This window comes from Coccomyxa subellipsoidea (assembly GCF_000258705.1).
Source record: "Coccomyxa subellipsoidea C-169, whole genome shotgun sequence".
Taxonomy (NCBI): domain Eukaryota; kingdom Viridiplantae; phylum Chlorophyta; class Trebouxiophyceae; family Coccomyxaceae; genus Coccomyxa; species Coccomyxa subellipsoidea.
Window position 1 is genome coordinate 903,263 of NW_005178038.1, and position 21,483 is coordinate 924,745.

A 21,483-nucleotide genomic window follows, 5' to 3' on the forward strand; every position below is an offset into this window, starting at 1 on the left:
CCCTGCAGTATTTGAGGTGCGTCAGATTTAAAAATTGTTTCAGAAGCGCTTAACCTATTTTTGTGGCTGAGGCAGCACACGTTTCAGAGGCACCAATGCATGCACCCACTACACGGAAGATGCCTCTTCTAACACTTGTCTCCAAGGTGCTGTGCCACAAACATGCTGTAAAACGGGCTTGATCTGAACTTGTTCCTTGACTGGCACTGCTGCACAAAGTTGCAGTACCGATGAAGAGCATGCAGAAGCTGCTGCATGGCATAAACCAAACTGAAATCAAACATGGGGCCTGCCTTGAGCACCAGGGACACGCCAAAATCCCACAGCAGCCAGCATGCAAGCACCTTGAAATTGTCATGGCATGTCTTTGGCTCAAGCAAACGACGGCACATGTGCATGCAGCGGGGACTGTGCGTCCAAGTGCAGGTCACCTGTTGGACATAGTACTGGACGACGTAGAGGTAGCGGTTGAGGGTGGAGTCATTGGGCAGATCCTCATTGCACACTCCGCTCGTGGGCGCGGCAAAGGCCGGGAAGGAGATTCCCGATGTGTCAATCGAGCTGTATGGGGAGGTGGGGTTCGTCAGATTGCCCTGCATCAAAAACCCAGAACGCCATGTAAATGGAGGTGCAGAAAGCTCACAACAGGCAGCAACAATGCATGCTGACACCAGCGCCACCTCATGCACAATTCCTTGCAGTTTCGACTGCTCATTCTGGCATAAAGGCTGCATGAATGCCATGCATCAGGCCAGTCACAGTGCAGGTAGCTTTTACAATACTTAAGCACTCTCTGCACTATGTGACAGAGGATGGCAGGTGCAAAACAAAAGTTGCCCGGCACCTTTTGGCCATCAGAAAATGTTGGCCACACACACATCAGCGTTGCACCTGTCACTTGAGCACTCACACAAAATGCGCAGTGGAAAAGAATGAGGCACACCTTCAGGTAGCGTGTGTCGTCGGTGCATGCCTTAGTCCAGCTCTTGGGTGCCAGGTTGAGGTCTGAGAATGTCATGGGCAGGCGCACAGCATTGAAGCCCAGCAGCTGCTGCCTAAACACAATTGTCTTGAAATCCGCAACCTGCGCCACAGCTTCTCAAATGCAAAGTTGCTAGTATTTTATATCTGAATTTGAAGTATTATATTCTGCAAGCGCACTACATCCACGGAAAAGTCTGCAAAGGTGCACTCCTGACAGTGGCCTAGTCAGCAGGGGATGTTACAGTATATAAGTGTATGGGTGTGATGAGGGGAGATTTAAGTATGATACCTGGAAGGTGGAGCCTGCATAGAGGCCGTCCACCATGGTCTGCCCATTGTTGAAGCCGAACCTGCAAGCAGCCACACCACTCACCATTACCCTCTGACTGACCTCACTTAATTCTCTGCTGCTGTCTGACTGCACTGAAATGATTAGTGCTCTGTCCACAGGAAGTCACCAAGGCAAGGGACACCTTATGAGTTTCTCCACGAACCTATGGGACTCCAACAAGGGGTGAGAATCTTGCAGCTTTAGAATGCAATTTTTCTGCAGACGCACCATGCCTTTTGGCAGGGAAGGCTTGTAATGAATAATACCGTAGTAATCCATGAGAGCAGCGCACCAGCTCATGCCCTTGAGAGCGACGGGCGACCCAGTCTGCGCGTTGACAAACTGGTTGTCCATCAGCCGCAGCGGCGGCAGCGCTCCTCCGCCGACAGACGGTGTCGGGGAGCTTGCCGGGGGCATCACGACTGGGGCCGGCGACGGCGCCTGCTGCGGGGAAGCTACCGGGGAAGCTGCCGGGGAAGTCGCCGGCGGCGCGGGTGTCTGCGAGGGTGTGGGGGAAACTGTAGGGCTCGGCGTCGGGCCCTGGTTAGGCGCAGCCGCCGGCCCTGCCACAGGAGGCATCGGCGTCACTACCGGACTCGGGGCCGGTGCCTTGCTGGGACCCACCACCGGCCCTGCCACGGGCGCCGGCACTGGCGCAGTGACAGGGGCCGCGACCGGTGCAGCAACAGGCGCTGCTACGGGGCCAGCCATGGGTGGCATTGGGGTTACTGCAGGGCTGGGAGAGGGCCCCTCAACAGGAGCTGCCACCGGCGAGGCAACAGGGCCTGCCACGGGTGGCATTGGGGTGGCGACTGGGCCGGGTGTTGGCCCCTCAACAGGAGCTGCCACTGGTCCTGCCGCTGGCCCCGCAACAGGCGCCGCCACAGGGCCGGCCACCGGCGCGGCCACCGGCGCTGGTACAGGGCCTGCGACAGGCGGCAGCGGGGTCACTGCCGGGGCGGGTGTTGGCGCAACATTGGGCGCCGCCGCCGGCCCGGCCGGCCCGGCCGTCACGGGCGCGGCGGCCGGGGCCGGGGTCACTGACTCGCTAGGGGTGGGTGCCTGAACAGGCGCTGCCGCCGGGGGCGGGGTCATTGACTCGCTGGGAGCCGGGACCTGAACAGGCCCGGCGGCCGGCGCCGGGCCGTCGGCCGCTTGGGCTAGAACCGGGGCGGCAAACGGCGCCGCGGCCGGCGCTGGCGCCGCGGCCGGCGCCGGGGCCGGCGAGTCGCCCGTGCCTGGAGGAGGCGCACCGTTAGGTGACTGCGCAGGAGCAGGGAACTCCGGGGCCGGGACCGGCGCCTGACCAGCCAGGGCCGGTACTGGCGCAGGAGTAGCTACAACTCCCGGGCCGGGAGCCAAAATGGGGGATAGCTCTGGGGCAGACACCGGGGTTGGAGGGATGCTGATGCTCGGGCTGGAAACAGAAGAGGGTGATAGTGCAGGGACTAACAACGGCGGTGCGGCCCCTTGACTGCTCCCTGATGGAGCCAGCCCAGGCGAAAAGGGGGGAAGCTGCGGTGCGGCAGCAGGACCGAGGCCTGGTGCACTGCCGGAGGCTGGGGCGCCAAAGGGTGATGCAATTGGGGAGACTACTGGTCCGGACACTGGCGGTGCAGGTCCTAAGCTGCCTGGGCTGGGAGCCAGATCAGGCGCTGCCACAGGGACTGCCACACTTGGCCCTGGTGCCATCACTGGGGCTGACACAGGGCTGGTCACTGGTGCAGCAACAGCTGGCGCAGGGCCAGATGGCGGTGTCATCAATGGCAGTGGAGGCAGCGGCGTGCCTGATGGGGGTGTGTCAGCCGGCGGGCCGGGGCTCGGGGCGTTGCCTGGCGTCCCGGGAGTGTCCGGAGAGACCGGCCCTGCATGCGTTCAAATGCAATCAGCAGATCCTCTTGCCTGAAAGCCAGCCCCAAGTTTTTGGACTCATTTGCACGTGCACTGTCTTTGGTGTTGCTGTGTGATGCGACACTCCTGCAGGTGCTAAATGTCTCAATACTTACGATACTTACAATACTGGTTGAATGTTCTGCAGGCTATAAAGCAATGTTGCCAATTTTGGGCAGCTGTGGCAGCATCTCACTCATCTCAGTCTTAAGGCCAGTGTGCCGGCGGGCTCAAGGCAGCATCCAGAGAGTGCAAAAGCATGAAACAGATGGCGGAGGGGTGCGGCCTGGCAGGGGACGCGCACCGGCAGGCGAGGGAGTGACTGCAGTGGGCGAGGGCGCGGTTGCAACGCTGGGGATTGGTGTCAGGATCGGCGGCAGCCCGGGGAGGCGCGGCAGGACCCCCTGCGAGGGGGGGGAAGCCCCCGGCCCGGCGCGGCGCGGCGGCTGCGCGCCGAATGGGCCCGGCACCGGCGCCTGAACAGGCGCTGGCACCGGCGCCTCTTTTGGCGGAGCGCTCGGCGCCAGAGCAGGCACCGGCGATATTGCCAAAGCAGGCATGGGCGACATTGCCATGACTGGCGCCTGACCAGTCACAAGATAAGTTTCTAAATACCGTATTTTGAAGTATTTTTATTGGATTGCTATCTTTTCATGACCCTCTTTTTAGGGCATCGTGCATGCCGTGCCACGTTGGTGTGCAGCAGGAGAACCCCTGAGCATTCAGATGGTGATGATTCGCTGCGGAGGCATGTATAGAAGGATCACATGCAGTTACTCAACTGCAGTCTTTCTGGTGATTTCTTAAAGCACTCAATAAGAGGGAGTGTCACTGTCAAGCTTAGTTTCAGAAAGTGCGCAGGAGCAGGGCTCACCGCAGCTGGGATTGTGACGGAGTTGTTCATCTGGAGCAGCAGCTGTGGCAGGTTGGTGGTGCTGGTGATGTTGAGCAGCCCGCTGCCCAGCTGCTGCGACAGCTGGCTGGCCACCTGCCCAGACAGGAAAGGCAACAGCGCCGCCGCAGCATCCGCCACAGCCAGCCCACCTGCACTTGCATCCAGGCGAGCAACTAAGCGCCGTTGACGTGTTTGCACTAGCCGTACAATGCAAGCAGGACGAACAGGCCTGTTCAGCTGTGCAGGTGCAATGCATCCTTTCTCAGCCCCTGTGCCCGAGCGGTGGGCTGCGCATGAGCTTGCATATTATCCATATCACTTATATACGCTTAGATCAAGCAGATAATCCCAGCATGCACCATGCTTACCGACCACCCTTGAAGTAAAGCACTCCACCTGGCCTGAACTGGCAAGCCTGGGAATGTCAAGTTTTCAAGTGAAGTTCCTACTGCTTTTACTGCTTCCAGGACGCACCGCGTGGGTCTCGGCTGGGGAAGACAGTGGAGATGGCGGCGGCTGCAGCGTTGGTGCTGGCAGCTACAGAGGAGCTGATGAGCAGCTTGGGCTGCTGCAGGTAGGGTGGAACCACCGGGTAGGGCGACGGCTGGCAGGTCGGAGACGGCAGCCCCGCCAAGCATGCAAAGCCGTCCGCGCAGCATGCGAAATCGAACGTCTGCACCAGGCATGCGCTGCCCACGCAGTCCGACTGGCTCCCGGCTGCATGCAGCACACGAGAAGATGAGTCATTACTAGATGATCATTCAGATGGCAGTAGTGGCAGTAGTGCAAGGCAGTGGTGCAAGATCCCTTGGGAAATAGCTTGGCACGGATAGGTTGGTGAAAGTCGTTTGTGGGACTCGCCATTGGAAGAAAAGGAAGAAAGGTGATTGAGTGCAGTGTAGGAAAGGCAGAACGAAGGGCGGGTAAGCGCACCACACGGCTCGCCGAAAGGGAGCTTCAGGGCACAGCTGCTTGGAGCGAAGTTGAACGTTGCATTTGTGTTCTCCGTGCACTTCAGTATGCCCTCGTCTGGATGCGGCATGCAGCTGAATCCGATGGGGCAGCACGAGCCTGGAACTGGGACCTCCACTCCGCATTGTTCGAAAGGCTCGAAAGTCTGAAAACAGGATGGAAGGTTGTACTGGAAGCCGCTTGTGGTTCCTGCGCACAAAAAAAATGTCGCGGTTGCAATCTCAGCAGGTATGTCTGAATAAGGCAAATGAGAAGTAGCGATGGACGCTCTATGCAAGATTGCGAGCCGTACAGTGTTGTGTCCGCTCTCCTTAGCGTCAAGACTCACCTCTAATCTCATTGAATTGCTGTATAAGAACCACTACAGCCACCGCCAAGAGGCCTCTCACGGCCATTTAAGACGTTCGGACGTCCAAGAGATGGACGATGCTCAAATTCGACCCAAGCGTCTCAGCTTGTCATAGGCGATTTGTGGCGAGACCACCAATGAAATTGTTTATATCTGACACCTACAATAGCTCCATAGTGACTCCTTCGCCAGCACACTCCAGTCTCCACGCTTTCCTGTCTCGAGCGTTCGCACTGCCTCGAGATTACCCAGCTACCTCATTCGGATCCTAGACAGGCTCCCATGTTGCTCGACATGCATTTATCTTTGCATATAGAATCCATTCTGCAGAGACCAAGTTCGTTAATATTAGGCACACTTTGCCTATCTCAACTGTGCAACTTGTCATCTCCCCTTCCAGCTTTTCCCTCCGAGGGAACTCTCTCCTTCACACGTGTGGAAGTGCACTGTAAAGCTCTCATTGACTAGACTCAGAGTGCCATCCTTGTTGCTGCTGCTAGCTGCTGCAGAGTACACACGCACCATCGCTGAACTGTGCACTCCAGCTTAGGACACTGCTACGTCCCCTATCCTCCTCATGCTCAGCCTCCACAGCTTTATTGATGTGGCAGGCAGTATTGCACACAGCTCGCTCTCCAGACCACTGCTCACTTTGCCAGTAAACAACTCCACACCCTGCGGCAGTCCAAGCAAATATGTTTGCCATCAGCTGTCCCATGAGCACATGTTTTTCCAGCACTATAATTATTGTCAGGGTGCATGCTATTATTGATAATTTCTTGCGTATGCACTGCGAAGCAGCCCCTTCCTCACTCCTCGCCGCTCACACTGTCTCGTATCTCTTGCCTTCTCCCTACTTTAGCATACTACATTTGAATAAAAAAGAAGGGCAGTCATCAAGGACAAGCGCTTGTACCTGGTAGACAGTATCCGCTTCCACCTCTAGCTCATCCCAGCTGGCACAGAGCCCCTCCGACTCAGAATCTTTCAGGTTGAAGAATCCCACGGCCAGATCGCCGTTGTGCAGCCGCCTCTGCCAGATCTGGACCTCCTCGCACGAGCCCACACATTTGACCAAGCTGCCCTGGCGCCCTGTGTTGTACACCGTCCTGCAGCTCAGCAACACTCCCACCCCTTCACAAGTACAAACTCTGTGCTGCATACTGTACTGGGCAGAACATGCAGAAAACATCGACATTTTACACCCTTCCTAGATAGTGCCGGATGGGGCCATGATGGTGGCTTTACTATGGGTTGTTGTGAGAGTGTTCAGCAGGGGAGAACAGATAGTGGGCAGTCACGAAGTCTAGCTGTGAAAAATTCCTAGTAACGCCAGCAGGGGCCTTGATGGTGGTTGGCTGTGGGCACGATGTGAAAGCATTCAGCAATGCATAGCCACCAAGGACCAATAGACTGTGTGCGCCAGTGAGGCCACCATGCACGCGATAAAGAGACAATGCGCACTTATTGTTCGCACCTGCAGGGTCTTGGTCGATGGCAATGACGTCCTTGTTGAGCAGGATGGCTTGCTGGGCGTCTGTCAGGTTGCGCACATCGTTGCCCATCAGCAGTGGCGCTGCAAACATCGCCCAAGCGCCCATCTGCAGCTTCCCCTGATCGTCTGAGATGCCCTGGCAGACAGCCACACGAATTTTCAATTCATGAGGGTGGTAGACGATTGAGCAGCGGTAGTGCCAGACACATAGTCGCATCAAAACTTACCTGGCAGTGTCGCCTGCAACAGCGATGAGGTCCTTGTGTGGAGAACAGCAAAAAGTGCATCACATAAGCATGCATTGTGAGCAGTAGATGTATGAGCAGTAGACATATGTATATAGAAATATGCATATTTTGGATGTATGGATTGGATATAAAGGGTGAGCACCTCATTCCCAATGATGAGCATGTCTGGGTCGTTGAAGGATCCTGGCCCGGCGATGTCCGTGAAGCCCTTGGAGAGGAGCGATGCCTCTGCCCAGAACACTATGATGCTCTTCAGGCTGGCCCAGTCTGACTGGATGTCCAGCCAGTTGCGCCACAGGTTGCAGTGCTTCTTCAGCGCCCTGTAGGGGATCTGCCCACATGGACACTGCGTCAGACTGTCTCAAGAGAACAGCTTGAGGACTACATGTTGATCAGTACTGCTGAGTGCCTTTTCAAGCAGTATCATTCACAAAAGGAAGGTGCAGGGCTTGGGCTCTCATCGATTGCTGCAAAAGGCCTCTTGAAAAGGGCACGGCGAGTGCATTTGATGTCGCTTGATTGTCAGCATGTGTGCAAGGGGAAGTACTTGCCTGGAAGCCTGTCTGCACAGGGTCTGGAAGATAGGCAGGCCAAGAGCAGCTGTACACTATGGGCCGCCCTGTTGCATTCAGCGCCACCCCCAGCTCTGGGTATGTCTCATTGTAAGTATCAGTGTCCGCATAGCACCCATCCACCTGTAGAACAAGCGCTTACTCCCAAGATTAGCGAAAGCCAGAGCAATCTTGACTTGTAAAGGGATGCACGGAAATGATACTTGTCCAAGACATGAGTCAACCTTCAGGTAGTCGACGCCCCAGTCTGCATAAGTCTGGGCATCTTGCTTGAGGTGGGCTGCCATTCCTGGGTAACCCCCACAGGTCTTTGTACCAATGTCCCCATATATTCCAAACTTCAACTTCCTGCGGCCACACATGCTTCTGCCATCCGACATCATCACATGGAGTTTCCATGGACATGTATTGTTTGCAAGCACATGGATGCCGCACCTTCTGTGCAGGTACCTCCCAAAAGCAGTCATTCCTGTTGGGAATCTGTCTGGATCAGGCTGGAGCTTGCCACCCTCGTCCCTTCCCTTAGCCAGCCAGCAGTCATCTATGATGACAAATTCGTATCCAGCATCTCTAAAGCCGTCTGCAACCATGCTATCTGCTGTCTCCATGAACAGGCGCTCGGAGATGCAGTTGGCAGGGTCATGGCTGCAATCTACGTTGCAGCGGAATTTCTCCCAAGACAACCATCCCTGCAACAATGTCTTACCCTGGGTGAAATAGGCATGACAAAACAGGGCGAACAGCAGATCAAGATGGCGAGTTTGGGCAGCGCATCTGGACGCACCATGGGGGGTGTGAGTCCCACGCCATTGTCCAGCGACGATACTAAAGTCACTCTCAGCAAGACAGTGATAAAGAAACACGCTGTACTGCATGCAGTCATAGAAGATTGCAAGGACATCGCAACGAGCGATCCCAAAATTTCGTCACGAATGGCATTGGGAACGTTGCAGCATCGCGATCAGCGTCCCAGGATCCATCACGTCTTTTAGTGCACCCTTGTGGATCACCCTCCTTCTTGGGATCCTGAAAGGCAGGGAAGACATTCTGTTCCGGAAGGGTCGTAATGTAGAAATTACTGCGACGTGGCAGCATGCAGGGGAACGAGTATATTTCAAATCTGCCTATAATTGGGTGTGTACCCCAACCTTGCACTCGACTCAGTCAAATTCTGAACACAATATGGCCTCGACATTACAGTATTTCACTGGACTGAGGCCTGTCGCCGATAGCTTCCGCGTTTCTGCTCAAAGACGTCTGACGCAAGGTCCCGGAAGTCTCCAGGCAAGAAGAATGAACTTCACAACCGCCCAGGTATGCTGAATTTACGTACAACTTGTTGTAGGGGGAATCGAAGTACATTTTGGTTTTGACTTCAAATTCGTGCGAATCGTGGAATCAGAGTCACGTCCTCGAAAGATCCCAGTAGCTGATGAGATCGGGGTGACTTGAACTATGCAACTCTTCACTCGAATGCGTGCAATATATTACTCAACAGGTGGCAAACGTTAAATTAATTGCTTGCAGGCATCGGGAACCAGTCCGAGAGGCAGCGGTGGTACTGCAGCTGAGACGAAGGAAAAGTACACTCTGAAGACGGCAGGAGGCGGCACCTACAAAGTTGCTGGAGGAGAAAATATCAATGTGAGTCCAAATATTTTTCTTCTAGTGGGGGAAATGAACAGTTTCGATCCCTGCACCAGATTAGAACGTGCTTCTGTAAGGTTTAAATGCACACTGACATCCTGTTTGTTCTAATGCAGTTTGCAACTGCTTCAGCGTATCCTCTCTTCCGACTGGGATCTTCAGCATTCGTGTCAGGCAAATTGGCAAATTTCCGAAAGAGGCCAGAGCAGCCGATCATCCTCTATGAGTTCCAGGGCTGCCCCTTCTGCTCAAAGGTGAGTTGACGATCATTATGCCCTGACTCATCAAGTGCAGATATACTAATCGTCCAGTGTAGAGGTAGCAGCATTGATGCCGTGGCGGATGTGAGAGGTTCAGGAGTGGAGGTCATGAGAAAGAGTCAAATTATCCCACCTCATGCTATGCTGCCCTGTCCAGGTTCGGGAAGCTACCACAATCTTGGATTTGGACGTCCTCTTCTATCCCTGCCCCAAGGATGGCCCAACATGGCGACCAAAGGTGAGGCAGAGTTCGTGCCCTTCTGCCAGCTTCCATCAAAACAATGTGCTTGAGTTAGCACTGTGTTTCTGCTTGATTGCCGTGGAGTTTTGAGTGACTGATGAGCCTAGTCTGCTGATGAAGAAGGAATGACTCTTTCTCTCTCTGCTGCACAGGCCAAGGAGATGAGCGGCAAGAGCCAATTCCCTTTCATGATCGACCCCAACAACAACGACAAGCAGATGCTGGAGTCTGATGCCATTATAAGCTACCTCTGGAATGAGTACGGAGATGGAGAGGTGCGAAAATATGCCACACGTCTCAGGAATCCCGCTGCTTTGATTCTGTTTTCCTGGGAAACACTGAAAAGAACAGACCAAACAAACAACCCTGTTGCCTTAATACCTTCGTTCCTCATCCCATGACCCCTGCATCTGCCTCAAGCAGGGAGGACTACAGACTCCTGTAGACTTTAGCACCCCCTGTCTGCAGCCTCACATACTACAAGGCAGAGTATTTGCAGGCTACAGGTCACGCTCCATGCCCAAGCCTTGCCAGCAGTCAGGGTGCATGAGATGAGTGTATTCAGCTGGCATGCAGGTGCCGCTTCAGTTCAAGCTGGGTCCACTGACAGTGCTGAGCATTGGCCTTGGACTGCTCCCGCGTGGAGGCAAGGGCACATCATACCGCAAATCGCGCATCCCCGAGAAGCCCATTGAGATCTGGGGCTACGAGGCGTCCCCCTTTGTCAGAATGGCAAGAGAGGTGCGCGAGGCTTCAGCTCCTCTTTGGATCTGCCTTCACTAGAGACAGCAACATGTCACAGCTTGGAAATCACCACAACAACTAACATAAGGTTGCTTAATGTGATGCGCTGCATGTTGCTACATATTAATTGATCTTGATCAGAGGAGAAGCTCTGCATAGCGCTCTGTGGATTTTACAGATATTTGTGCAAGTGGGGGTTTGTTGAATCGATGGCGCCACCCGCAGAGTTGTGACAATCAAGTCCTTGCCCAAGAGAGAATTATGGATGTGCAGGCTTTGGTGGAGCTGGAGCTGCCTCACCTGTACCACTCTGTGGCGCGCAACAGCCCCAAGCGGCCCTTCCTGACTGAGAAGTGGGGCAGCTTCCAGGTAAGAGCTGCCTCCAAGTCCTTTGCTTTGTATGTTCTGCATCTTGTCACAATTGGGATTTCAGGGTAGGTCAAAGGCCGGAACACTCTGAAGATGTGTGTTGAAATACTGTGCTCCTGGGCCGGGAGATATTTGTTGTGTTGATGCACTATGTATACACCGTGAGGCAACCTTTATCCCTTCTTGGCGCTCGCATTGCCTTGTATGCCCTTGCATTCTACCATGGTTTAGTACTGGCTATACCGGCCAATTTATATTCAGTGCCAATCTGGTGCATGCAGGTGCCATACATCGAGGACCCCAACACAGGGACTGCTATGTTCGAGAGTAATGAGATCATCAAGTACCTGAATGACACCTATGCTGTCTAAGTTGATCTAAATTGCGGGAGGCGGGAGGTGTCATGCATTAATTCAATTCTTTCTGGCAGTCACTGAGCGTGCACAATGTGCAAACATCAGATAGTCTTTCAGCTCGCTGCAACTTTTGTTTTTGTCCTGTCCAGACTTACTGCAGGGTCAGATCATGCATGTAAAATTACTTTGCAATTGAGGTTGGATCAGGCTGCGTGATGTTTTTGCTAATAGGTTTGAAGAGGCTTAAGTTGAACTGGGCCGCTTGCTTGTTTCAGGCAGAAGAAAATCATTGGCCAGTGAGTGCATACAGTCATGGGAAGTCAGACTTGAAAGATGTTCAAGGTTTGATTGAAATCTGGCAATTAATAAGAATCACTAGTTCTGAGTCATCTTTCATGCATCAGATACAGTGTTGGGCGACAAGGGTGGTGCCTGCACCTAGCCAATGCGCATGCATGCAACATGCTTTCAAAGGAAGTTCCACAGAAATGGCAACTCGCAGCTGCAGACCTGATTGGCCACAAGGTCTCACACACCAATTCCCATGCAATGTAAGGCTTCAATGAGAGGAGCAGAGAGGCAATGCCAGCTTGTATGAAAATCAATCTAGAAAATCTTCCAGGTCTTGAGGGTGCATGACATGCACGACACTGACATGATGCAGGGATGCCTATTTTAGGAACCGGTGATGACGAGAACACAAGGAGAGCACTTTGAGAGCAGCGTAAAGGCCATTGCACATCGTCAACGGAGAAACCACTCTCGGTGTAATAAACTGCGTCTGGCTCGCCATCATCATGGCTAGGTTGAATTTAGTCTTCAGACGGAAAGCAGGTGAGTCAGCAACTCTTCTCGGTAGAAGCTCTCTTGCGCCCTCGACTTCAAAGCGATCACACAATCATCCTGAGTCTTCACAGGATGCATTTTGGAGGGGATTCCGGGTCCGTCCCCAAGCAGCTCCTCTTTCTTGCGGTCGTTGTTTGCGAGCAGTACATCTTTTCTTGGGAAACCTCGTTGGACATATAGTGCTAGCAGCTCTGATACCAAACCTAAGAACGAACTCTGGCTGTTCCCATTGCCGAGTCCATGGCCATAGTACTATTAGTACACAAGGTTTCTGGAGATCATTGCCAAGTGCCGACAACTAGTCAAAAGCAACGCAGTGACCGAGCGTTCCGAGATGATGAGAAACCCCTAAGTGAATATTGCCGCCTGCAACTCAATTTGTGTGGACATCTCTGCACGAAAAGGACCTCCCTCTGCCGTGCTAGATGATGCAACATGCGCAGAACTCACAAGGGCTCATTTTGAACTTCCTGGTTTACAGCTAGAGATCATGCTTGCTTGGTGCAGGTGACCAGGCAGCAGCAGGAGGCGCCAGGCGGCGACCCAAGATGAATCTGTCACTGCGCACAGGAGTGCTGAAAAGCCTGGCCTGGGGCTCGGTGCTGCTGTGCTGGGCCGGTTGGGTCATCGCCCTGTCCGGCCTATCCGCCCTGCAGAACGACTGCGGCGGGGCAAACCTGCCAGTGGTGCGCCCCCCACTGCATTATTCATTTATTTATTATGTTTACTATTCCATGCTTCTCCTGTCAAAGGCAAGGCGCGTCTGCAGACAAGCTGCAGGATCTGTTTAAAAACAGGGATATGCGGATTTCTTAGCAGAACAAGCGCCAGCGAATAGAGAAGGGGCTACCTCGCGAGTCAAAATGATGCAGCAACAATGCTGCACCGTCCATTCGCCTCATATGCAATTCTGATCGACCTTGTCTGTGGCTCTGCGGGTCATGCATGGCACAGTACATGGCTTTAAAGAGCTTTGCAGAAGCACTCAACAAAGCAGTGGGGTTGCTGAGATTCACATGCGAATGCAGAGATGGGGCAACATTGGAGAGCTGGGGCCCATGCGCTGCGACAAGCTCTTTGCCTACCAGGTCTGTCCCCTTTCCCCTCAAGCCATTTGCCCGCTCAGTGGCAAACAGATTGCGGAACAGACCTCCCGCGCTTTCTGAGTAGTGCCTGTAACCTTAGTAGAGATGCATCTCCAGACGCAGGTACTGTAGGTGGATGACTGTTGTTCCCATTCCCCACAATCCTCTTACCTTCTCAGTGGCACAGAACCCAGGGTAGAGATTTCCCACGTTTGCTGAGCAGTGCCTTTCTGGAGATGCTTCTTGAGGCAGAGGTAGTGAAGGGGGAGCACTGCTGTGCAGTGGTGGAAGATCTGGTACGAGTGGGGCGTGCTTCTTGCAACCTGCCTGGCACTCGCCATGGGTGCGCGCTCATTTTCCCCTTTACCTCCCCACACACATCCACTGCCTTCAAACAAAGAGGTCCTGCACTGCAGAACATCTGCACCACATTGCCTCTTTGACACATGCACCTTACAGGGAGCACTGCTTGGTGAACAGTGGTCTCGTCACCTAGGACAAGGTCAGAAAAGGGTATTGATGTTTATGCTGCAGGTCGCGTGCATGATTTCCGCGTGGCGCTGGCCGTGCTTCTGGGCATCGCGACAGTGCTGCTCATGGACGCGACCAACACCTTCTACTTTGCGTGGTACCGGTGAGTCACTCAAGCTCTTTAGATTCTTGCAAAGATGCGAATGAGACTGTTTTTGCAACATACAAACGAGGCCAAATAAATGAAGTTGCCTTCCTGCTTTGCCTGCATGTACACTCTGAAGTGAGCAAGTACTGCAACATGGCCAGTCAGATCTGCAGCTTGATTTTCAAACGGGCCCCTGTCAAACCTCGTCTATATTGGACGTCGCCCCAAAGACAGTCCAGAAGAATCACCCCACCAAATTCTCGTCTTTCAGAAGTCAAACAGACTGATTGACCCCATAGGCCGAGCCAGGACTGTCTTCACGCTTCCCTGTTTTGCATGTCTATAATCCCACTATCTTGCCCCATCAAAGGTCATCTGAGGCCTTCAGATCTAGAGAATAACAAAATCTGGTGATGGGGGCTTCTTTTCAACCTTGCCAGATCAGGCGCACATCTGATCAGTCACATGCGCGCAGGCTGGCCCACGGCACGGAGATGGTGCGGGGTAAGGTGTACTTCAGCGGAACGCTCATCACCTCCATCTTCAACCTCCTGCTCATCATCTGCCTGGGCACCCACGATGACACCATCGACAGCCGCCACGATGAAGCCTACGGCAACGGCAAGCACAACTTGCATGGCGGCCACCGGGCCGGCGAGCCGCACGGGGCCGGCGCCGGCGCTGAGGATCCGGCTATCGCGACGGCAGTTTGAATCCCTCGTCAAGATAAGGCGGAATTGTCTTCTATCTACACCGCATGGAGGACGGCCGGCGGAAAAGGCCAGGCTGTTGCCACGGCCGTTTGAATGAGTCATGATGATGACCCACTCCCACACACAGCCAAGATCAGGCGCCCTTGCCCCTAATCCATATCGCCGCGCAAGGCTTTTGAAGAGGACCCGAGTGTCGCGACAGTCGTTTGAATAAAACATTTCAAGACAGTATCAAGATCAGGCCAATAGGTGTGCAGTCTACGCCGGATGTCAGGACGGCTGTCTCAATGAGTCCTGATGACGGCTGAGTTCCAACGCACAGCCGAGATCAGGCGGAGTGGCCTCTGATCCATACCAGCATGCGGGATGGCTGTCTCGATGACCCAATTCAACGGAAGAGCAAGATAAGGCTGCAGAGCCTGTGACTCGAGCAAGGCATGCATGAGAGGCATGATGAGGCACCGTGGGAGTATGTTTGCAAGGTCAGGCTTCCATGCAGACCACCTGAGGACAACAAATATGAAGGGGGCTGCATGGAAGAACAATGCAACACAGCCACGAGTGGGCAAGTGCCAGGATCCCAGAACTGTTGATACCTGCTGTGGTGTACAATGAAACTGTACATATATTGTTGTGCTGCATCTGTTTTTGATCGATGCAGATGTGCCTGGACTGAAGATATGGACGCTCCAAAACACCCAGCAAACAATGTACCCGTAGGGAATCACATGTTGCGGTGAAAACCATCACTCAGACAGTGATGCCCTTGCAAATGTGCGAGCCATACTTTTCAAGTCCTAGACAATCTGAGCATAAAGGAGCACCAAAAAGTGTACATTAAACTCTTTTGAGAACCATCCTTTGAGGGCGGAGATTTGGCCACCCTTGTTCAGTCCTGTGCATGCAAAGCGGTCTGCTGTATGATGCGTGGTTCTGAATGGACCCATGAAATCTTACAAGGAAGTCTGGACTTTATGCATGTCCCCCTAGGAGTGGGCTGCAAGAGATGCTTCTGTCTCTATGTACAACATGATTGGCCAGGCAGATGTAAACCTAAGCACATCTGCATGCAATCCCACTAGAAGTACTACCTAATAGCGAAAGGAAATATTATGAAGTGACAAATATAAATTCTGCGCATGCATGCATGCTGCCCCACAAGCTCTTCTAGGATGCCACCTCTTCAGCCAAATTACCAGGCATCATGAGAATGGTGCCAAATATGGCAGCATAGGTCCAGAGCAATGCAGAGCTGCGTGCACATGCAAAGCAACATGGAGAAAAGAAGAGCAATACTTCTGTTCGTCTCGTTATGCAGGTCACATCTTGCACGCCCCAGAACCTATTGTCAGCGCGTCAGGGCCAAGATTAAAGCCCCCAGATCACGACTTTATTCCACACATGAGCATTTGTTGAATAAGACTCAAGCGTTGCTAGCGCCCTCTCCGCAAAACAATGGCGTCCGTAGGGATCTATGACTTTCATTCCTCGGTGCGTAGGACAGGGGTGACAAAGATGCCCTCCTTGGGCCCCAGCGTGAAGAAGCTCTGCAGCTGCAGTCCCGCCTCATCCTCCTGCCCTGGCGACAGCTTGAACGTGAACCTGCGCAGACACACACACATGCATGTCAGGATCACGGCAGTACATACTGTCATAGTACAGCCCTCAAGCCTGTGCATGACTGCCCCTTCAAAGAGAGCATGCGATACAAAGAAACTGCTCTGCTTTTGCAGACAAGGCATTTGATGCAGATCAGCCCTTAATCTCTGTACCATCGCACCTTCAATGCATGCATGCGATGCAAGAGAGTCATCAAATTTGCTCTCTGCAGACAAGGACACGCTCTGCTTGAACACAAGAAGCCGCCTAGCTGCAGATATAGAGCTTCATAATTTCTGAGGTAAATGTCCACCTTTGGTAGAGCCGGGCGAGTGTGATCTTGGCTTCCTGCAGGGCAAATCGCTGGCCCACGCAGACGCGCGTGCCCTCCCCAAAGGCCATCCAGCTGCCGGGCACCTTTCTGTTGAGCGCAGTCTCCTCGGGGGTTCCCTCCAGCCAGCGCTCTGGGATGAACTCCAGCGGGCGCCCATAGTTCTCCTCACTGCGCTGTAGATTGAAGATGGGCATCTGCGCCAACACACATGCTCCAGTGTGAGACATAATCCACAATTCCCATGATGCTCAGAAAAGGTCAAGCGGGCAACAGATCACAATGCCAATAAATTCAAAAGGTCATGCAAGAACCCCTAATGTATGCGTACATCAATGTGTTGAACAGATCTCACAAAACATGCATGCCGGGGGCCTGCAGCTGATAAGTATTCTAGCTGGGCCGTGAGGTCTGCAAAGCAGATTACGAGAGGAAATCAAAAATGAGACAGAAGCAGGGGACAGGTGCGCACGTGGATCCAGGTGCCCTTGGGGATGGTGTAGCCCTTCACGGTGAAGTCCTCGGTGAGACTCTGGCGCATGCTGAAGACGCCGGGCGGGTACAGCCGCATGGCCTCCTTCAGGCAGGCCTCCAGGTAGGGCATGCGCGCCAGATCAGCAGGCCCCACCTCCCTGTTGCTATCCCCCAGGCTGTCGATCTCCTGCAGCAAAAGGATGTAGATGAGAGGTACATCTGAGGTAGATCAGAGGTGAATGCACCCAAACTGAGACAGTGTATGGAAGGAGAAACAGCTGGCCAATTGTATGGAGCACAATTGAAGTAGGAGCAAGAGCAGGGGACAAACCTGCAGCAGCTTCTCCATCTTGGCTTGGCTCTTGGAGAGGCAGTACACTGTGAACGCCAGTGCTGATGCCTGCAGCAACACCATTTCACACACATGCTCAATAATGGCAAATCCACTTCCGAACGGACATAATACACTGAATCACACACATCCTCAAAAATGGCAAATCCACGTCCAAACGGACATAATACACTAAAGCCAGCTCTGCGGTAGAACAAAAGATGCAAACCCTGCAAGTCTGGGCTGGAGGAACAAGGTGTCAAGACAAGACAACGTTCCAGGTAGATGTGCTAGCGAATTATCCACACTGCTGCGCAACGTGTGTATTACATTTGTTGCGCGCCACTTTTCGACAACAGGGAACAGAGGGGTCATCACCGTGGTCTCATAGCCTGCCAGGAGGAAGGTGAAGGCCTGGGAGGTGGCCTCGTCATCGGACACGCCGCGGCCGTCCTGGTGCTTGCTGTCAATCATCAGGCTCAGGAAGGAGCCCGGCTGCACCCCGCGCGCCTTCTTGCGGCCCTCCGTCGCACTCGCCTCTATGTTCACCGCCGGCGCAGCCGCCGCCTTCAGACCTGCTTCCAGCAGACAGTGCTTTAGCATTTGTCATTGCTACCATAAGACGGGCAGCACAGGCACTGCTGAGAAGGCGCAGCCATGCGAAGAGATACCATGAGAGCCAGTCAACTCTGGCAAAGAGGGGCTTGCCCATGCAAGCTTCCAGTGTGACAAGGCACAGCCAGTCACCCACATCAGACTTTGATGAGAAAAATGCATGCATGCCACGATGAAAGCAGTGACAGAAAACATCCTGTATCAAAGAGAGAGATGCTCACCAGCTTGCTGCTGCCTGCGGGACTCCTGCGTCAGCTTTGAGACTGTGGACCGCAAAATATTGCGCGCATTCACAGCCTGCAGCCCAAAAAAATATCTTACTGACTCAACCACACATTTCAAGGTCTCCTCGCAGGGCTTCCCACGAAATCAGCCAAGCTTGCCCCAAAATTCCTTGTACAGGAAACACCGTTGTAGAGGCAACAATAGAGAGAGAACAAAACTCACCCGCTTGATGCCGTCATCTGGGAAGTAATAGGCCAGCACTCTCATGAGCGGGTTGAGAACGGGCAGCACTGCTCCAGGATAGGTGTAGATGGAGGCCTTCTCAGCTGCAACACAACATAATACCCGGTCAGATCTTAGCAACACACCAGCAAAAGCAGCTGCATATGATATTGCCTCAAAACACCCTCCTCTAATCATCATAATATATACAAGGCCTCCTGCAACTCATTAAAATAACATAGCAGCGTGCGAAGGCATGAAAGGCCAAGCAGTAGGGGATATAGTGCTGCTGAGCAAGATGACTCACATGCAGTGGCGAAGATGGTCTGTGCTGCCCAGACCAGCTTCTCAGCCTCCTCGCTGTTCAGGCCCCTCTCGGCATCCTGAGTGCGCAGCTCAACTCTGCACAGCCAAACACCCTGGTCATGATTGAGCAGGGAAGCTATGCTTCACGGTGCAGCGACAGCAATCAATGCCTTCGTGAGGGTGTCTTGTATATAGACATGGTGGTCTTTGTGTATCAGCACAGACAGATATGCTGGCACAGTAAGATGAAATTATAACATAGCCATTGAGGCCAGCATGTGGGATGAGCAATTTAAACCATACCCGAAAGCAGCGCTCCCCACAACATCCATTGTAAGGTGTCCTGTTCCCCCCAGCACAACCACAATGTCAACCAAAGACCTTGCCATATCCGCAATATGATTTGTCACGTTCAATGTACGGTGTGTGATGCTCTGTCATAATTAGGCAACAGAAGAGTACAGTCCTACCGAATTGCCTCCAGATGTTGAGCTCCCGCTGTTCCCTGGCATTCTTTGTGAGAATGGCCGCCATGCGGTTGGCTCCAATGTTCATCTCCTTGGAGGAAATCTCCAGGCTGCAGGCAAGGCGTACGTTTTTGTTAAGCGCTTTTCAGAATGATTGAATTGAGAGGTGCCACAGTATATTCAGTCAGCCTAAAACACACAATTCCGTTTGCATCACAAAAGTTGCATTGTACTGCCAGTCAGTTCTTCACAGGAGGCAACTGCAAGCACACCTGGCACTGTTGAAGACTGGCAGCCAAGCGCTCTTCATGCTCCGATGGAAATCCTTGCTGCAACACAGATTTGCACCCACCACACTCAGTACATACACTTCACAATATTTTGACTAGTAGTCCAACATTTTGGGTACATATATGATGGTGGCATGAGTGCCAAAACAGTGACTGAATTGCCACTAGAGGGCAGTAGAGAGGAGGAGGCACACTTGTTTGTGCTGAAAAGGCCAACTTTGTTAAACTCGGCCTCCTTGCCGATGAACAGAGAGCCTGGCCCTCTGAACTCATGCCGCGTGGAGATCCGGAGACTTACAAGCCTGCACACACCACAAGCTCCCAGTCAAGGTATCGGACAAATCACTCAATCACGCAGGACTAAGTACTTCGGCAGTGACAATTGAGCACTGCAGATGTAACAGCAGGGTCACATCTTAGCACGAAGGGCATTACCTGGCCATCTCAGCATCATTGACGACCACCACTGGCTGTGCACCTGAGAAGTACTGCACAGAAGCCAAAGCTGTCAGACAACATGACAAGGATGGCTTGATATTAGAGTATCAGCAGCAAGATGACAAAACACAGCTGCAGCAAGCATGAGTGCAGCCCACCTTGAACACCTTGCCATATTTCTCTCCCCATTCCGAGTACACAACAGCTGTTCCCTGCACGCCAGTGATATATTAGCGAGAGTAACAGGACCCCAAATCTCCAGTGCGCAAGAGCAGCACACATGGGGAGATACTACACCTTCGAGAGCAGCTCTGGAAGGCTCCCTTGGTACCAGGCCGGTGTGGGTCCTGGAATCTTCCGTAATCTCCACCTTGCAACTGGATGGAAGCCATATGCAATTGCCTGCCACACATGCATGAGTCAACGGCGGTCAGTAGGCAGGAACGCAGAACAATGTGCCACGATGCTAGCCCGCCTCTATACTTTATCTCCTTTACGGCGCAGCTCTAGTTGATAAGCAAAATTCTTCCAACCTCAATACATGCATTGCCAAGAAATGTGAAAGCAAGCGCTGACCCCAAGCGATCTCGACTTCAGGCGGCAGTACAGCGACAACAAAACTAAATCATTACCAGCCTGCGATGCTTACCGAGGCAACGAAGATGGCGATCCCGCTCAGAGAGGCAAGCACCCAAAGCGGCGCATCCGTGATGCCGCCGAGAGCCTCCATATAACGTGGTTCCCGTAGAAAAGGTGCAAGCACAATATGGAAGGAAGCGCTTGTCAGAGGAGCTAGACGGAGTACAGATCGATTAGCTGAACTCCTTTCACCAGCAGTTAGGATGGAAAGCCGTTTAAGAATGTGGGCCAGTCAGCGAGACGGTAACGAGAGAAGAACGTTCCTCAAACGAAGCCCTGCAACTCCCTTGGAAGCCAAGGGAACTTAAGGCCACAAAAGACTCCAGAATAGGCTCGAAATTCTTTCAAAAGACGAAAGTTTTCAAGCATTGCAGGAAAATGTGACCAATTTTAGGACCAGTATATGTACGCGCACGTCAAAGTCCTCGCAAACTCTACGTTCTAGATTCAGCAAGTTTCTCTTGGGCCCTGCTTGCATCGAACGTCTTGCCGAGTAATACTAGGCATATTTTCGACAGAGGTGGATGTCATTGAGCAGCCTTCGATGATATGAAAACAGTACGGATTGGCAAATTATATCTGAAGTGATCAGGGGTGAATGATGAGGTTTCTACAAGGCATTGAAAAATTATGCTTGAGAACAGCAGCAGCAGGATCAGTTTCTTGGGTCCTTGCTCACGTTGGCACAGACAATCAATCTTCGTCCGCATGCTTGCAATCCAGCACAACATCTGGCACTCGGGTACGCCTGGTGTGCGGCAATCTCTGCAAATTCATTGTAGCTTCTAAACGGCAATTGTATTTTTATGAAAGCACCTTTAGTTTCCTTTTCATGATGCTGGAGTCATGTGCGCAGGTGTGGAGTATTAGATTGCAGTCTTATCAATCAATTCACGCGCACGGGCGTGAAAAGCTTAGTCAAATAGCGGA

At 53.0% G+C, this 21,483-nt stretch overlaps 4 protein-coding genes across 4 annotated transcripts; 2 read left to right on the plus strand and 2 right to left on the minus strand.

Moving 5' to 3' along the window:
- Nucleotides 1-6,896: 6,896 nt before the first annotated feature.
- On the minus strand, nucleotides 6,897-8,553 carry COCSUDRAFT_4078 (glycoside hydrolase; the record flags this gene model as incomplete). Its single annotated transcript, XM_005649039.1, has 6 exons — nucleotides 6,897-7,052; nucleotides 7,307-7,495; nucleotides 7,734-7,859; nucleotides 7,961-8,084; nucleotides 8,172-8,425; nucleotides 8,521-8,553. Coding segments are annotated over 6 exons (882 nt in total), but the record flags the coding sequence as incomplete, so codon positions are not given.
- Nucleotides 8,554-8,920: 367 nt separating this feature from the next.
- Nucleotides 8,921-11,543, plus strand: COCSUDRAFT_22877 (hypothetical protein). Its single transcript, XM_005649040.1, has 8 exons — nucleotides 8,921-9,050; nucleotides 9,264-9,380; nucleotides 9,500-9,637; nucleotides 9,801-9,881; nucleotides 10,037-10,159; nucleotides 10,461-10,625; nucleotides 10,902-10,997; nucleotides 11,279-11,543. The coding sequence occupies exons 1-8, from the start codon at nucleotides 9,030-9,032 to the stop codon at nucleotides 11,366-11,368; spliced, it is 831 nt and encodes a 276-aa protein (XP_005649097.1). The 5' UTR covers nucleotides 8,921-9,029; the 3' UTR covers nucleotides 11,369-11,543.
- Nucleotides 11,544-12,747: 1,204 nt separating this feature from the next.
- On the plus strand, nucleotides 12,748-14,616 carry COCSUDRAFT_40919 (hypothetical protein; the record flags this gene model as incomplete). Its single annotated transcript, XM_005649041.1, has 5 exons — nucleotides 12,748-12,885; nucleotides 13,228-13,287; nucleotides 13,567-13,627; nucleotides 13,819-13,918; nucleotides 14,379-14,616. The coding sequence occupies 5 exons, from the start codon at nucleotides 12,748-12,750 to the stop codon at nucleotides 14,614-14,616; spliced, it is 597 nt and encodes a 198-aa protein (XP_005649098.1).
- Nucleotides 14,617-15,556: 940 nt separating this feature from the next.
- Nucleotides 15,557-20,749, minus strand: COCSUDRAFT_65414 (cytochrome P450). The gene is made up of 16 exons (XM_005649042.1): nucleotides 20,564-20,749; nucleotides 20,212-20,316; nucleotides 20,073-20,126; nucleotides 19,912-19,964; nucleotides 19,671-19,778; nucleotides 19,459-19,515; nucleotides 19,190-19,296; nucleotides 19,023-19,062; nucleotides 18,721-18,815; nucleotides 18,414-18,517; nucleotides 18,188-18,263; nucleotides 17,730-17,926; nucleotides 17,352-17,420; nucleotides 17,019-17,207; nucleotides 16,529-16,743; nucleotides 15,557-16,218 (listed from the first exon to the last, which is right to left on the minus strand). The coding sequence occupies exons 1-16, from the start codon at nucleotides 20,642-20,644 to the stop codon at nucleotides 16,098-16,100; spliced, it is 1,671 nt and encodes a 556-aa protein (XP_005649099.1). The 5' UTR covers nucleotides 20,645-20,749; the 3' UTR covers nucleotides 15,557-16,097.
- Nucleotides 20,750-21,483: the final 734 nt, after the last annotated feature.

Coding starts and splice junctions, on each gene's coding strand:
- COCSUDRAFT_65414 (XM_005649042.1), bottom strand. CDS start 20,644: ATGGAGGCTCTCGGCGGCATCACGGATGCGCCGCTTTGGGTGCTTGCC. Junction 19,779..19,911: donor AATGATGCTGAGATGGCCAG/GTAATGCCCTTC, acceptor TGGTGTGTGCAG/GCTTGTAAGTCTCCGGATCT. Junction 17,421..17,729: donor TGGCAGGCTATGAGACCACG/GTGATGACCCCT, acceptor GTGTTGCTGCAG/GCATCAGCACTGGCGTTCAC.
- COCSUDRAFT_22877 (XM_005649040.1), top strand. CDS start 9,030: ATGAACTTCACAACCGCCCAG. Junction 9,051..9,263: donor TGAACTTCACAACCGCCCAG/GTATGCTGAATT, acceptor AATTGCTTGCAG/GCATCGGGAACCAGTCCGAG. Junction 10,626..10,901: donor TTGTCAGAATGGCAAGAGAG/GTGCGCGAGGCT, acceptor ATGGATGTGCAG/GCTTTGGTGGAGCTGGAGCT.